Source organism: Olea europaea, unplaced genomic scaffold, assembly GCF_002742605.1.
Source record: "Olea europaea var. sylvestris unplaced genomic scaffold, O_europaea_v1 scaffold661, whole genome shotgun sequence".
Lineage (NCBI taxonomy): Eukaryota > Viridiplantae > Streptophyta > Magnoliopsida > Lamiales > Oleaceae > Olea > Olea europaea.
Window position 1 is genome coordinate 282,366 of NW_019264985.1, and position 17,372 is coordinate 299,737.

The 17,372-nt window shown below is 36.0% G+C and overlaps 1 protein-coding gene and 1 long non-coding RNA gene across 2 annotated transcripts; one reads left to right on the forward strand and one right to left on the reverse strand.

The window, feature by feature from the left end:
* The first annotated feature begins 314 nt into the window (after positions 1–314).
* On the forward strand, positions 315–1,264 carry LOC111390224 (translation initiation factor IF-2-like). The gene is made up of 4 exons (XM_023015230.1): positions 315–407; positions 498–839; positions 930–1,059; positions 1,116–1,264. The coding sequence occupies exons 1-4, from the start codon at positions 315–317 to the stop codon at positions 1,262–1,264; spliced, it is 714 nt and encodes a 237-aa protein (XP_022870998.1).
* Positions 1,265–6,874: 5,610 nt separating this feature from the next.
* LOC111390230 lies at positions 6,875–10,445 on the reverse strand. Its single transcript, XR_002701869.1, has 2 exons — positions 10,298–10,445; positions 6,875–7,127 (listed from the first exon to the last, which is right to left on the reverse strand). It is a non-coding gene; the product is annotated as an uncharacterized LOC111390230 (long non-coding RNA).
* Between the last annotated feature and the right edge of the window lie 6,927 nt (positions 10,446–17,372).

A 17,372-nucleotide genomic window follows, 5' to 3' on the forward strand; every position in this document is an offset into this window, starting at 1 on the left:
GTTTTAGTGTATTACATTGATGTTTAATAAGTGTATGTGTTACAGATTTGGGTGTATGAGACAATTCCTGTACTGGGGGCCCGCTTTGCGCAGCGAGGGGAGACACGTTGCCCTCTGATGCATCATTGGAGATCATCGCGAGCGGAGGGATGTCCCACTGGGAAGTAGTTATCAGCCCTCCTCGACGATCCTCAGGTAAGTATTATACATTTGTGATTTATATTATACGTAGTTTAAAATTTTGTTTACATGATCGTTAAGTAGTTGAAATGTTAATATGTCAACTTGAAGTCATACCTGAGTTGATGCCATCGATGGAAGAGGAGGCTTGGGGTCTTGTGCAGAATTTAGGCATTCCGCACACCCCAGACGAGGAGATGTCTGATCCGAGTTTAGACCGAGATTGGGTATGTGAATGAAATAAAATTTATTGAATATCATCAACGTATAAATTTAATGAATAATTTATTGAATAATTTTTCATTTTATTTATGTAGGAGGGCGGTCCAGCTGATCGACGATTACCTTTGCCGAGGGCATCGCCGCCACCATTGGCATCACCTCCGCCAAGAGTATCGTCCCCGCCATTGGCATCACCTCCATCGAGGGCATCACCGTCGCTAGTGGCATCACCTCCACCGGGGCCATCACCGCCGCCATTGGCATCACCTCCATCCAAACAGTTCCCCCGTGTGTCTCCGGGGCACAGTGATGATTTGTATGTCCGTTTGACTGGATTTATAGCGGAGGAGGTCGACGTGCTACGACGAGATTTGACGAAGAGGGTCGATCATCTGGGACGAGAGTTGACAAAGAGGGTCGACGATCTGGCAGGGAGGGTTGACTATCTGACAAGGAGGGTCGACGATATGGGACGAGAGTTGACAGGGAGGGTTGACGATCTATCCCATGATGTTGGAATACTACAGTCTTTCGTTGTCGACCTTCAGGATACAGTAGCGGCGCTTAGAGGAGATTTAGCCGGCAGACGATGGGGGGACAGAGGGGATGGCGGAGATCATGATCGAGAGGGTGGCAGAGATCGTGATAGAGAGGGGGGTCACCCACATTTTTGGCGTGATGAGACATTGGAGTCATTGTGGTTATCTATGGAGGGGGTGGCCCCGATGGGGATAGGAGAGGGGACTACGGAGGGGGTGGCCCCGACGGAAGGGGCGGAGAAGGTGGCGACGTAGGGGGTGGCCCCGACGGGAGGGGCGGAGGTGGTGGCCCCGGAGGTCGAGAGGACGCCCGGCATGATTGAGGGTAAGAGACATGCAATTGACGAGATGGAGCAGGTGGTCGAAGAGGTTGAGAGTGCCATCACAGTATGTTGTTTCCTCCTTCACAGCTGAGACCAAGAGAAGGACGTTCATCGATGGGACGTACCCGAACTTATTCAGAGAGGTGGACAATGCCAAGTGGAAAGCATTCGAGACAGAGTGGAGGAGAATTATCTCCAGGTAAGTATTGTATGATTTTAATAAAGCACTGTACGCTAACTCGTCTAAACTTATTTTAACATTTCCCTCTTTTTTACAGAGTTAGTCGCACGATAGGACAAAGGACGGTTTCGGACCCTTACAAGTGGTTCCACGACTGCGGGAGCTTGGCTTGTTGACGATGCAAGTGAACTATTCATTTCGTGTTTTTTTATGTATATGTGACATTGTGTTTATTAAATGAATAACTCATACTTTTTTCGTGTTTCCTGCTGCAGCACATTGACCTGGCCATGGACTTGTTGCGAAATCGAGCTCAAAGACATCCAAAATCATTTGATGTCCATGGTTGAGTCATATTAAACACCGAGTTCTTGGGTGCCGTTACCATAGAGTATCAGTCGCTCAAACTTATGGGTAACGAGTACACAGTGCCAGAATATATGCTCGAGTGGGTGATAGGACTGTCACCGAGTGTCGGGGGAAAATCATGGGAGGGTTGTACACATATGTACATTCCAGCGTGCATCAATAAACACTATGTTACGTTGGAGATCGTTTTTACTGACTCGACTATATATGTGTACGACCCAGATCATTCATGTTTGACACAAGGCCAGTTGGAGCAAAACCTGGAGTCCATGGCTGTAATTGTTCCTATGATGGCCAGAGGAGCGGGGATAAATGTACAGGACAGATTGCGGATCGTTCAGAACACGACGACAGCGCAACAGTCCATAAGGTAAGTGTTGTTTGAACTTCGTTGTTTTCATCTTTCAGATTTAGTTTTTATTTACACAGTACTGAACTGATTCATTCTTGTTCAATTGCAGCGGCGACTGCGGCATATTTGCCATTAAGTACGTTGAATTTTTAAGTATAGGACATAAAGTTGATGGAATCAACCAATCGTGGATACAGAACTGGAGAAAGAAGCTAGCATGTAATTTGTTCGAATTTAATGCTGACCCGTAAATTTCATTTATATATATATGTAACATTTCAATTGTAAATTTAATTATTTTTGTAATTATGAAATAATTGTAAATTTGTGTTCAATGTATATAACATTTCAATTGTAAATTTAATTATTTTTGTAATTATGAAATAATTGTAAATTTGTGTTCAATGTATATAACATTCAAATTGAAAATTTAATTATTTTGGTAATTATGAAATAATTGTAAATTTGTGTTCAATGTATATATAACATTCAAATTGAAAATTTAATTATTTTTTGTTATTTTACCCGTATGCCGAGTATCGAACTATTTTTTTCATATGAATTATTATAAATACCATTTATAGAGAATAAATATTGAATATGGAATATTTATAAATAACAAATATTGAACAGTGTAAAGTAAAAGGAAATATTATTCATTTCACGTACCTGTCTAATCGTCATTTAGGAAAATTTGACTGGTACAAAATTGCCGAGTATGCCCTATGGCTCTGCACCGGCTACACCTACGCGATCGAGGAAACTCTCCGGTAGATGGTATTCTAGATGTACTTGGACGTCTAGGACCACACGGTTCAACTGCTGGTGGTAACAAATTATGAAATGGGAGAATGTACTCGGGAACTTCCCACTCGGCTTCATTCAGCAGAGGAAATATAGTCTCGACATATGCTGTCTTCCAAGATTCAGTCGTATAATACAAAGAGCATAACATTCTCGCAGCAAAGTCTCGATACATGGCCACCGCAACTGCATGCTCACATGGAAACTCTCCAATTGAAATCTCGTACAAGTGCATGTGTTATCAGTCAAATCCACCATATATGCCGTATTACGTGCACATTGTACGGAGAAGTGAAACTCATCTAGTGCTTCCACATTCAACTTCCTCGTAACCTCTGCCGCCTTAAACAGTTTCTCCTCTTGAGCTGGGGCCAACACGCTAGTGCAACTCTGTGATGCCGCACGTCGGTTATGAAACCACTGTTGTAACTTGTTACGAATGTTCTCAATCATTACGAGAATTGGTAACTCTCAATCCTTCTTAAACAATGCATTGAGAGACTCCGCGTTATTCGACGTCATCATGTTGTATCGACGTCCTGGAAAGTATGACCGCGCCCAATGTTCGATCCCCATCTTCGTCAGATACTCCAACGCCAGTAATGATTTACTTCCTATCTCGAGCATGAACTTATTTCACTCTTCAGCACTGTAAGCTTCGGCTGCTCTCCTGAACAATGAAACGATGCCTGTGCCCCGATACCTAGTCTTCAAATTACCTTGTATATGGTACATGCAATACCCGTGATGTGCCTCGGGAAAAACTTCAGCGATACCGTTTATTATAGACTGTCCTCGATCGGTTACAAAGGCAAGGTTTTCGACTTCCCCGATCACTTTCCTCAGTTTAGAAAAGAACCAACGCGTGGACAGATCATTCTCGCTGTCGACTATGCCGAATGCAATAGGGTAAATTTGGATGTTGGCATCTTGACATGTAGCAATAATTAATTTGCCTTGATATTTAGCTTTCAGAGTTGTACCATCAACTAGAATTACGGGTCGCATTGCATTTCGAAAACCCCAAATACATTGTCCGAGAGTCATGAAGAAATACTTAAAACAATTATCTCCCCCCGTCTCAATAAAAAATGTCGTGCCAGGATTAGTTGTCCCCATGTTATGGCAATACCTAGCCAATTTAGCATAGCTCTCTTCAGCCGATCACATTAAATCCTCCAACGCACATTTTTTGGCCTTCCACGCTTTCTGATAGCTCATGACCACTCCGTACTCTCGACGGACGTCGTTAATGATATCCGAAGGTCTGTAGATCATCTGTGGATCCTGATACTTGTGCATTATCTGTCGACCAATAAACCATGCTCGAGCTTGCTTGTGATCGTTTCGAAGAATTCCCACTTCGCAAGTATGTTCCTGTAAATACTTGTGAAGTACGAAGAACTCATTCGTGTCCATCTTAGTTGCTCTCAAGCGCCAATTGCAACTGTTTTCGACGTAAGCAACTGTCAACAATGACTTGTTTGATTTCTTTACGTTGAACTCAAAGTTATATTTTAATGTCAGCCGGTGCACAGCTTCCTGCAAATCTTTCTTGGTTTCAAACAGTTGCTCGACTTGCAAGTCCTCATCATCGGGAGCCACACGGGAAGAATTGGAGGACGGTCCACTTGTTTCAACCTGTGAGCTCCCACCAGGTTTGTGTCTCTGTCGGGATAAAGCAATCAAATTCTCATTTGTAAACTCGTTTATGTTCTCATTGTCTTCAACTGTCGACGAAATTCTGCGCGTAACAGTGACATCACGATCAGAAGCAACTCTCTCAGGAATACCTACATCATCCGCTAGAACTATCTCCACTGTCTCCCAAAAACCTCGATCATTGTTATCCGCTCTATTTGAATCTTCGCGTTCACCTTCGATAACATCCTTCGTAATTAAAGTCACACCATGAACAGTCCGAGTCCGATGCATTTTATCCAATTTTAATAGATAATTCAATTTAGCATCATTAGTAACGAATACCGGTGGCATCGGAATGGATGAATCCCCATAACTGTTGAATAGATATCTCAATTGCATATCATATTGAGATTTATCGACATTCAACTTATTTTGCAAATCGTGGTACATTTCTAAGTATGGTGTACTCTCTGTTACGGGAATTGCAATACAACCACGTATGTCACTCGTCTATCTCCATTTCCACCGATTATTTTCATTCAATTTGAAATCACAGAAATAACACACGGGATTATCATATTTGCATGAGGAAATGGTTTTAATCAACTTCAAATATTAATTATAAGAAAAAGGCCAACAAAAATCAACTGCAGTCGGACTGTTTCCGACTGTTTGTTAAGCCAAAACACCCAGTTTGGCGTAGGAGAATACTGTTCTAAAGTTATACATCTATTTAATTTTTTTTTATAGGTAAGATCTGTTAAAAAAAAAATCTATGTCAACATAAAATTTCTCTATTTAAACGTATACTAATTTACTCAAAACAAAATTAAACATGCGTAAATGTACTTACCGATTTGAAGTAATTGATGTAAAAAAAATTTCCAGTTTCAACATTCCAAAGTTCTTCTAGATTTTGAGGTTCAAGCAGATGAAAAGATGAGAGTTTTTCCTGTGTTGGAAGCTCGTTTTGAAGTTTTTATAAGTGGGGAAATGTTTGGTTTTCAATTATTAACTAAAATGGTAGTATAGTCCTTTCAATAATATATTATTTTGTAATTGTACAAAACATTTAAGGACATCTTTGTCTTTTACCATACAAAAGGCCAATGTCATAATATTCATGATTTTGAAAGTCAAAGTAAAATTTAGCTCCTTTGACTGGGTCAAACTTAAAAGTACCCCGATATGCCTTCAGTTGTGATTCCACCCAAACCTTTTGTTTAGCTGTTTATATAGTTGTAATGAGACCCCATTTGTAATGGACTTTGGATCACACTGATGACCAAGTTTTATTATGATTATTGGAAATACTTTAATAGGAGATTGATTAAAATTAATAATTTTTGCCGGACAAATTGGACAATTAATTGCCTGCATAAAACAATTATCATATTGTGAGATTGATCTGAGGGGGAAAATCAGGCACTTTGGTTGCCAAAATTTGATCTCCCTGGTCCAAACAGCATAGGAAAAGCGCTAATTCTTTTATGAAATTTGTGCTAAAAATAAGGCGTCGAAAAGAATGAAGCATCATTTTAATGTTCCATGTTTAATAAACAAATGAATTAGAAGAAACAAAACTTGATGATTGCTGCATCTTTATCCTTCAAACTGATAGTTTAATACTCCAAGTTAGGGATGTCAACAAGTCAAGTCGAGCCGAGCCGAGCCCGAGCCTAAAACTTTCGGCTCGAGCTCGGCTCAGTTAAAATAATCCAGCTTTTCTACGAGCCCAACCTGAGCCGGCTTTTACTAGGCCAAAAAATTTCAGCTCGAGCTTTTTCGAGCCGGGTTGGCTCATTTTTTCTTTCTGGCTGCCTTGGCTCCTTTTTTTTTTTTTTTTTTTTCTTTTTCTCGCTACCTTTTTAAAGGCAGAATTTGTTGCCTTTTTTTTTTAAATTAAAGGCTCACAGGCCCACGAGTTGGGTCAGCTCGGGTTTTTCCCGAGTTGCGCCACGAGCTGCCCGAGCATCAAGCATTTTTGACACCCCTAGCTAAAGCAGCAAACCAAGACTGAAAAACATTAAAAGGCATTGTAAGAACGCAGATCATTTCCATTTGATTTCAGCTTCTAATAGTGGACTAAGCAAGCAAATTGAAAAAAGTAAAAGACAACTCTATGATGGTGTGACGAGAAATTTGAATTAGATAAGTTACTCCATCCAATTGCAAATCAGCTACATACACCTAAAAGGGTAGAAATTAAACCAGGCAATCATATTTTAATTAACTCTGGGTAAACATTAATGATAAAAGCTTATCTGAACAGATATCAGCAACAACACAAAGCTTGCCAATTTTAGCTATTCAACATTAAATATTCATAAACAAGTAACTTCAAATTGTAATAATTACATCTCCCAATACAAACATTCATAAACAAGTAACTTCAGGCACAGTCACAACATCTCCTACATTTTCGTTGTCCAATATATTCAAATTCTCTGTGATGTTCTCGTTATCAAATTCCAGCAACAAATCATTATTTCCATTCTCCATAATTTCCTTTCCTGCCACAAAATTTATCATTATATATCACAAGTGAAGATGATGATTAAAAAAAAAAACAAAAAAAGCAAATTATAACTGGCCCACATAATCTACCTGAACTCAAAAATAGTTTCTAAATGAAAATGGTAATTATAACCGACCCACATAATCTACAACCTTAAAAAGCTAATTAGAGGTTTAGATGGAAACTCCAGTGAAAATAAATTCAAGAAACCTAGAATTTTATAGCACCAAATACCTAAAATGTTGGGGCGCAGAAGCTCCAGTAACACATGTTGATTACAAACTGAATTTTAAAGAAATTAATTATATGACACTATTGAAGTATACTAGATTACACACCAAAAAACACAAGATTTAATTTGTATAGAAAGAACATAAAGAGTAAACACAGAGGAAAAATAATTATTAATTCAACAGTATGAAGAATACAAGACATACTAGCAATACTGCTTCTATGTTACTTTACCTAAACTAACAAAGGAGCCTAATATTTATACTACACGGCCAAACCCTAAATAGAGTCCCAAAAGATAAGAAATTAGGTTACAATTAGGAATTTGATTTCCTTTCCAACTCTACTCAAATTATGCTTCTTCAATCTCCTAATTTGAGTCACATTCTTAACAATCTCTACCTTAACTCAAATTTTGGTGCAATGAAAGAAACTCCTAGATTTCAAATCCGTCTGCAACGAAATGAACTGGCGACAGATAACACTACAGTTAGTCACTTCATTTTCCAACCAAAACTATCGCAAGTAGGCTCGTTGATAGGAATTTCTTTCAGAGTTTAATGTTATGTTAGAGTATCGTCCTGGATCTAGTAATCATGTTGCTGATGCTCTTAGTCGATGAGCCGATTTGGCTGAATTTCCTCAACACAGTAATCACTCCATATAAACCAAGCACTCGTCCTCTGCTCAGCGTCCACAACCAACACACGAACCCAACCCCAAGGTTCTCAATTCTACCAAGGAATTAATATTGATCACACAGGGTTGAAGCACACCCTGTAGCAAGAACCAGATCAAATGCTTGATCAGAAGGCCCATTGTTGGAACTATTACCTTCAACATCCCCAGAAGCATCGCATACATTGCTGACACCACGGTACATACGCTTGATGAGCCCTACCCTAGCAAATGAACACAGTGTACCCGTTGAAATTTGTGGTAAAGCGGGATTACCAACGCTTTCTCTGGCAATGTTTTGAATTGACTCAAAGCCCAAACCATAAGGTATTATACCAAACTGAACTTCCACCACGATACTAAACTTATCTAAATGTCTTCTAATAGGTTCTGTACTCCCCTGCAAAACGTACAACTGGAATCTTTTCTGTCCCTCCAGTACAACCCAAATTCCCTTTCAGACCTTCAAGACTTCACCTCTTCTAGAGAATTTATACCCATTTGCATTCAAGGTACATAGCGAAATGAGATTCCTTTTCAGGTTAGGAACATGTCGAACCTAATCAATTGTTCTAATGTTCCATCCCGCAACCTAAATCTGACTCGACCTATCCTAGCAATACAACAAGATTGATAGTTTCCCATTATAACTCTACCTTGCTGAACAACCTCATATATCTTAAATAAATTCCTATAAGAACACATATGGTATAAACATGCTGAATTAAGAATCCACTCATCGTCAGGCCTAGACTCCATATCAAATACAACGGTCAACATAACCTCTTCGCCATCTGAACAATTTTCAACTACATTGGTTTCCTCTAAATTCAAAGGTTGCACCCCACGATTTGCAGCTAAATCACCTTTAGCCAGCAACATATTGCAATCCTTCCAAATATGTCCCTTCCTTTTGCAATAGTAATAAGTCACGTTGCTAAATCTGCCTCTTCGTCGACCACCTTGAGATACAAAAGCTTCCCTATCCTTTGATATAGTTCCAACCAAATGCTTTATCTTCTCTTTTAAGTGCAAAGCATCATAGACATATTCTATAGTCAAAGTATCTTGACCATACAAGATAATATCCCGAAACGACGCATAAGACCCAGACAGCGAACACAACAGAATCAAGACAAGATCCTCTTCATTGTACTTAAACTCCAACGTTTCTAGATTTGCAACTATTTCCTTGAACACGATAACATGGTCTTCTAATGACTCTCCTTTTGCCATGCGATGTGAATACAACTTCTGCTTAAAAGTCAGTTTACTTGTAAAATTCTTAGTCGTACACAATTGCTCCAACCTTAACCACAAAGCAGCCGTCGTTTTCTCCTTCAAGACATCCTGCAAATTGTTGTTAGACAGATGAAGATGAATCAATGACATAGCCTTCCGATCCTTCCATTGTTTCTCCTCTGTTGTCCGTCCAACTGGCATTCTCTCAAAACCTAACAACGCATCTTCCAAATCCAACTGCAACAGAACATTCCTCATCTTTACTTGCCATAACGAGAACATTGTATTGCAATCTAATTACGGAATATCATACTTCAACCCAGCCATCTCGAAAAAAGTCTCAACCAATCCACAAAAAATCAACAATATAGCTCTGATACCACTTGTTGGGGGCACGGAAGCTCCAATAACATACGTTGATTCCAAACCAAATTTTGAAGAACTAGATTATATGACAATACTGAAGTATACTAGATCACACACCGAAAAACGCAAGATTTAATTTGTAAAAGAATAACACAAAGGGTAAACGCAGAGGAAAGATGTTTATTAATTCAATAGTATGGAGAATACAAGACAGACTAGCAATACTGCTTTTATGTTACTTTACCTAAACTAACAAAGGAGCCTAATATTTATACTACAGAGCCAAACCCTAAGTAGAGTTCCAAAAGGTAAGAAATTAGGTTACAATTAGGAATTTGATCTCCTTTTCAACTCTAGTCAAATTATACTTCTTCAATCTTCTAATTTGAGTCACATTCCTAACGTAAAATGCATTGGAATAAAAGCTTAAAAATTTGAACGGTGGTTTAATTGGGTCGGTCGAAAATCTTCACTAGAAAAAAAAAACATAGTAAAACTGGGTTTTACATCGTTCTTTTCATGTTCTTCGACCTTAAAGAGCTTATCAGAAGTTTAGGTGGAAACTCAAATGCAAAAAAATTAAAGAAACCTAGAATTTCGAGCAACCAAATAGCTAAAATGCATAAAAATAAAGCTTAAAAATCTAACTTGAGGTCTTATTGGGTAGTCGGCACTTCGTTGGCCGGAGATGTAGCATAGATAGCGACAGGATGCTAGCAGGAGATGTGGAGATCAAGGATGGCGGATTTCTCTATTTTGGCGTTTGGAGAAATGGCACTCTTCTTCCTTCCCACTTTTCTTTAGCCCAAGTAATTCATTTCCCTTTCATTTATTATTTCTTTAAGTTCTTTAAATGGGCCAGCCACGTTATTTTTTTTTTGAATTCCTGTAACACATCTATTTTATTTATGATTTTTTTTTTCCATTTATGATACTATACCAAAATTATGGAAATCTAAGTAATATGTTGTCCTTTTATCACAACATAGAGGGAGAATGAATTGTTTACTTGATTTGAATTAAAATAATCATTATTTTCGATTTACACAATTCAGACAGTCCACAAGTTCATGGTCACAAATCTAAACTATATAACGGATAACAACTCATACAAGCCAAAATTGTATGTTGCAAAACTATCAAATGTCACTACATTCACATTTGACAATCATTTATGTTTACACGAACAATTTTCACATGCGTTTATCTCAAATTTATGCTATAGCAGTAATTAGAGTCCCAATTATTTGTCATATCTCAATTTCATGCAGTATGAATTGCTCACTATTATTCGAAATAGAATAAGTCAGAACTACAAATACTTTTTGTTAAATACCACATCTAAGATCACAATGATGAGATATGATCATATGGTAGGAGTCACATGCCCTACACTAGAAGTCACAACATACTCCAACATTTCTTCTAGCTAGTGTAATGTCTAACCATAATCTACAAAGGTTTCAATTGTAGATGTCATCAACCATTTTCTTAAAAGAGAAAATAACTTATTTTTTATACTGTAGAGACACCTAAAAGAAAGAAACTATTTTCATGTATTCACCAATTAATTCTCATGTAGTAGATGTTATAGTAACAAAACAGGCTCTGGTGCAAGAGAGAACCTGTCTTCGTGCTAAAGAATAGAGAGAGAGAGAGAGAGAGAGAGAGAGAGAGAGAGAGAGAGAGAGAGAGAGAGAGAGAGAGAGAGAGTATTTAGAGAGAGAGAGAGAGAGAGAGAGAGAGAGAGAGAGAGTATGAATGTAAACAAGAAATTAGGTGATTCTCAAGTTTCGTACATCCATGTTGTACAAAGATTCAATTTCATCCTTAATTTAGATATCATGTTCAATTCCATCCTAAATCTCTCAACCGATCTATTTGTTCATTTCACATAAAGTAATCATGAATGATTAATTATTTAAATTTGTGATATAATTGTTAAATAGTTATGAAAACAAAGTATTTTAATTTTTTAAATAGGCATTAATTGAAATAAATTGAAAGTATATAAGTAATTAACATCAAATTAATTGTGTCAGTACTAAAAATTAAGAACTTACGTTAAAAGAATAAGATATGCTCATTCATTTTTATTTTTTTTATGTTAATAGTGTGAATATTAAAATGAATCAACTTGATTAAAAGTTTGTGGTTTGGAGTATGTGTTTATGATAACAATTGTTTGGTAACCATCTAAAGCAAACAAAGTATTTTAGAATAACTAAATTGTCATCTCATAAATACAACTTCTTTTTGACAAATACGCCTTCAAATTAGTTGACATTATAATGTTATATTCTTTTTTCTTTTTTCTTTTTTGCTTGTCACATGTTTAAATTTTAGTATAAGAGTTCAATTTGTTTAAGAATATTTATACTTATAAAAGTAACATGGATAAGTTAAATCCCCACTATGAAATAACTAAAGGCATGTAAATGCAACCAATGCTTGCACTCAAGAATGCATTTGGACTACGCGAAGGACATATGGGTGTAACATGCAAATGCGTCTAAAGTTAAAACTAGCTAACGGTGCATGCACTCGACCTATATACTAGGTAAACTTTGAAGAGATTTGCATAAGATTTTAGAAACATAGAGGAAACTTTGTTAAAGTATTCTAAAATAAAGAAGACAAATTAAGACATTTATAACTAGAAGTTTCGTTTCAGAAGATATAGGAAACTTGTAATAGTAAAATAAAAGTTTGTAGAAACATATGTACAAAAAATAATCAAGAAAAAAATATGAACTACAAAAATATAATCAATCCCCATCATCCATTTAAAGAAAGTGAAACTATAAAGGTCAAATAAGCCTCATTTGTAACCAACTAAATGAAAAGAATGATGAGAGTAAGATATTGAAAAATAAGAGTTTTTAAAAGTGGGAGTCGCTATTTACATCCACCGCTTTAAATTTACAACTTTTAGTTTTGATTTTAGTTGAAAATGATATATGTGTATATATATATATATATATATATATATATATATATATATATATATATCATTTTCAACTAAAATCAAAACTAAAAATTGTAAATTCAAACATTAGAAAGCACCTACTCAATCTAGCCACTTGAACTTTAAAAACACCCGCAAATGGAGGCTTAAACCTCATTGCAAGAAACTTTTCTGGATTTCATTTTTTCTGCTTTTTTTTTTTCGCTTTCAAGAATCCACCGTGCGTGTATTAATGCTGATTGTTTGGTGATTTTTTTCTACCTTTAGCAATTAAATTTTATGGTCTTGTTCTATACGCCAAACTTTTCACATCCTACTGTCCGTTTTCTCTATAATATGCCCCATGATACATGAATGCTGATTGTTTGGTGATTTTCTTCCACCTTTTAACACTTAATTTTTTAATGGACTTTTTCTATATATCAGACTTTTTACATCCTTCTTGTCGCTTTTCTCTATAATATGCCCCATGATGATACGTGAAATATGAAGACTTATTCTGATAAATTCTTAAACTAAATGTAAATTTTTGAGTTTCTTGATTCTTAAATGGTTCTATGATTATTCATTTTCATGTTATGCAATTCACATGTATTCTTGAATTTATAAAAACCTTTGGTTTGGATTCTTAGTAGTTCATATTTGCAGCCAAAGACAAACATGCAACTAATAATAAGTGATCTCAAAGACAAATATCTAAATCTAAAAAGAAGAAAAGTAGTTAACGATAAAGAAATTAATTTAAAATACGAAACACTTGCATCAATAGATCTTGTTGAAAAGAACTCATCAAAGCAAATTAATAAGAGAAGCTATACGAAATTGAAATCCAAAAAAGGCTCTCATTTGTATGTGGATACACAAATTTTTAATAGGCAAGAAAATATTCATATCCAGCAATATTAAAAAAAAATGAAGAAGAAAAGGAAAGAAGAAGAAAGGGAAAGAAAAGAAAGAAGATTGGGAACAAACATTGATAATCTATTTGATGGCATCTAACTGGTGCAGCTACTTTAAATGAGCAATTGCTTTTAGTTTGAAAAGTGACAGCCTCTTTTTTTATTAACATTTGTGAAAATTACACCACATACATTTTTTTATTAAAATGTAGCTCACTTTCATAATTTAACTCCTTATTTCATGACTACTAGAATAAAATTGTAAAAATGATAAACCATAAATCATATCATTCCAATACTAAAAACATTAAAGCATTATCCCTCTCCTACCTAATCAATTAAATCACAACAATCATTCTCAAAATCACTCCATTTCATTGCTTATCGATCCAAATCTCTTTCATTTATCATTATTCTAATGATTTCGTGTTATCCTACCCTACTTTCAATTGTAGCACATAAAGCTTTTAAAATTAGCTACTCTCTAGTGGGAAGCACAAAATATCAATGGCCCTGTTGCGAAAATCTCTCGAGAAATCTTGATTTCGGACTCAGAAAACAACCACACAAACACTGGTTTACCTTAGCTCGACCCAAACCTTTTCTTGACTTTTGGTGCCCCCTTTCAACATCCACAAAGGATAGAACTATAGTGATTAATGTGGATCCACAAATGAAGGAGGGAATAGAAGAAGCAATGGTTGAACTCACAACCTCCCATGGTCGGCTATCTCATGTTTTCTCTCCATTGCACACATTAACACATGCACACACATGGTTTGAGGGGGTGGATAAATAGCATAGTATTAGGTTACCAATAATTGGGCTTAACCCTCCTCAATGAGCCAAGACCAAGTTCACACTTACTACTAAATGGTCCAACTAACCAAAAATACATCCAACCCAAAATTGGGCCTTCCAAAAGTGTCAGCCATATTCGAGTCGAGCAAAGTTCATGGTGTCGATAAATTATCCGACAACTATTTTAAATCATCACCCGGATTTATTGGGTATCAAAAAACCCAACAACCCCAACTAGCCATGCTTCATTGTCCAACAAGAAGAAACAATTGCTAACTCAAAACATTGATTCTTTAGAGATATTGCACAAAAAATATTACTTTGACACCCATTCACAAATGACACGATCCACGACTAAAAACCCATTACTTGCTATCGTTACAAGGATCGATGATACTTCAACTCGGCAACATCGGCTTAATCATTTAGACTTGGTAAAGAATCCAAATAGAAAAACAGTGGAAAGAGGTTTATAAAGTTTTAATTTCAAGTCAAGTTCAAAGAAGAAAAAAAAAACAATTGATATGTTGAGGCTTAGTTTGGAAGAACTTTTCACCATTGGAGAACCCTCACCCTCCCTTCACAATTATACTTGTAAGTTCTGGTCAATGTAGTTGTAACAATTAGTAACCATCACACACCCTTTTGGATGCAGGACAATCTAGAAAGGGTAACTTTCATTAGAAGATCGAATTCAAAATATAGAAAGCTAATGCATAATTTGGGGGGAAAATAGCACTTTCCGAAATTCTGGTCCAAAAGGAAATAGTGAAGTAAAAGCTAATAAGAGAATTGGGATCTCAAAGGAACACACAAGTTTCTCCAACTTCAGAAATGTAATTTGACCTGGTTTTCTCCTTCAAAAAATTGGCGTACCAGCACACAGAAAGCTTTCCATTTAGTTGTTTCAATTACGAGGGCAACTATTGTAGTCCAACAATTCTTCTTGAAAAGGATCAATTATTGTGAAGAACTACATTAGACCGATATTTTCACTTTAGCAAGTGAGTGACCGATATTTTCGGTTTTAGTAGGAAAGTGGGTTCGCCGCAAACTTGTGTGCCAACACAGTACCGAATGGGTAAGATTTCAATTCTAACAAAATAGATACACAAGTCGAGTTCCTCGACCTTATTTTGACTTTGGTTTGACATGCATGCTTGGGGTATAATGTAAACCGAACTCATAATGGAGAAAGAAAAGAGAAGGGATAAGATCAAGAAAATTTCCATTTTAAAAAAGTGATTTCTAAACATGATAATTTAGAAGACACTAAAGTTAAAACTAATTAATCTAGTTTTCGTCAGCTTAGTGGAAACGAACCCCAAAAATTAGGGAAGAAGGTCCCACGTGTGACTTCTACAAATGCGGTGATGCGCGATGCGGCTTTGGTTAATGAATAAAGCATATAAATAAATCAAATTCGTGGTGGAACCTAATAAGTGTGTTTTTACGCACTTATTTAATATCTAAATATGTTATTTATTGATTAAATGAATGGAATTCTACTCACAAGTATGTAATATTTGCTTTTGTAAGCCAAAAATCACCCAAGGGAAGAGAACAATGCAAAAGGAAGTGAAAAGGACAAAAAGCGCACAAAAAATGTAATGTTGGGGACCAAAGTGCACAAGTACCAAAAGTTGGGGACTAAGGTTGCAATTTTGGAAGGCAAAAGTGATATGAAAATCAAATTTTGAGGACTAGATTGTACATGATCAAATTGGGGAGCCTTGTGTGCAATTAAATGGATGACAAAGTTGGAAAAAGAAATGAATAACGCTTGTGCTCGCGAGGGAGACCTTTTTTGATTTACTGAGACCAAAAGGGTTTCACAGCACGCGCCGCTTTCCAGTTGGGCGAATTTTGTCTATTTCGCGTAAATTTTGGGACTTCTTTCACAATTTCAATTGACACGATTTATGCCATTTAAATACCGATTTTTGGTTATTTTCTAGGGGATTCTTGGTTTTTGGGGCTAGGTTTTTTTCCTTTTTCATTTTATTCTTTCTTTCTCTTCTTCTTTCTTCTCTTTTCTTTTCCTTTCCTTGGTATTTTGGAGACACAATCTAGAGCACAAGAAAATTCAATTAAAGATTTGGCAAGGTTTTCGGGAAATCAAGAGCAAGCTCAAAAATGGGTTTTATCTATACCTTGTATTTTCTCTACTATTTTGTCAAACTTGCAATGTATTGTATAAAACATTCTCCTTTTTATCATAAATTTAACATAGGCTAAATATTTGTATTTGGATTTATGGTATTAGTTTAATCTAGCTTTTAATTAATTTTGATATTTGCTCTTTAATGTTAAGTTACTTATTTTCATGTGTTCCTACTATTGCATTTCATGCATTTTCAATTATGTGGCCAATGAATGATTATGTTAAGTGATTTGTATATCGTTCAAGAGAAGATTGTGCATTTTAGATCAAATCGTAGAAACTATAGGTTTATGTAGAGGATAAAGATATACCCCTAACCCGATGTAACCCATTGAGTTATTTTCACAAAGATCTAATGCGGTTGTTTGATTTTAATCGACATAAAGATATAGTAGGTTAAACCAATCAATTTGGGTTAATTTCGCTCAAGAGATGTAATTTACTAGAATTGAAAAATCGAGTCTAACATAATAAATGAGTAATTCGTTAATTGGCCCGTGGAGAAATTGATTAGGCGACGGTTAAGAGAAACCATAAATTCCAACCACACTTGCTTCCGAAAATTCCAAGATTTTTACCTATTCTTATTTAGTAGGTTTTTAGTTAATTTCCTCATTTAAAATTATATCTTTAATTGTATGTGTCTATTTTTATTGTTAGAATTAAATTAATTAGAGTTATGTAATCTAAAATAAATATTCCTCGAGGGATCGACAACCTGAACTTAAAAGGTCCACTTTATTACTTGAATGCGACCCGTGCACTTGCAGTGTAGGATTTTAGCAAACAAGTTTTTGGCGCAATTGTCGGGGAATGTTTTTACTTTGATTACCACTTTAATTAATTTTAGTTTTAACAATTTTATTTATTTATTTTAAGTGATTTTATTTT

What these genes read in the sequence shown, in the direction of transcription:
- LOC111390224 (XM_023015230.1), top strand. Translation starts at nt 315, where the DNA reads ATGGAAGAGGAGGCTTGGGGTCTTGTGCAGAATTTAGGCATTCCGCAC. An exon ending in CGAGTTTAGACCGAGATTGG is followed by an intron (nt 408 to 497) that starts GTATGTGAATGA and finishes TTATTTATGTAG; the next exon opens with GAGGGCGGTCCAGCTGATCG. An exon ending in AGATCGTGATAGAGAGGGGG is followed by an intron (nt 1,060 to 1,115) that starts GTCACCCACATT and finishes TTATCTATGGAG; the next exon opens with GGGGTGGCCCCGATGGGGAT.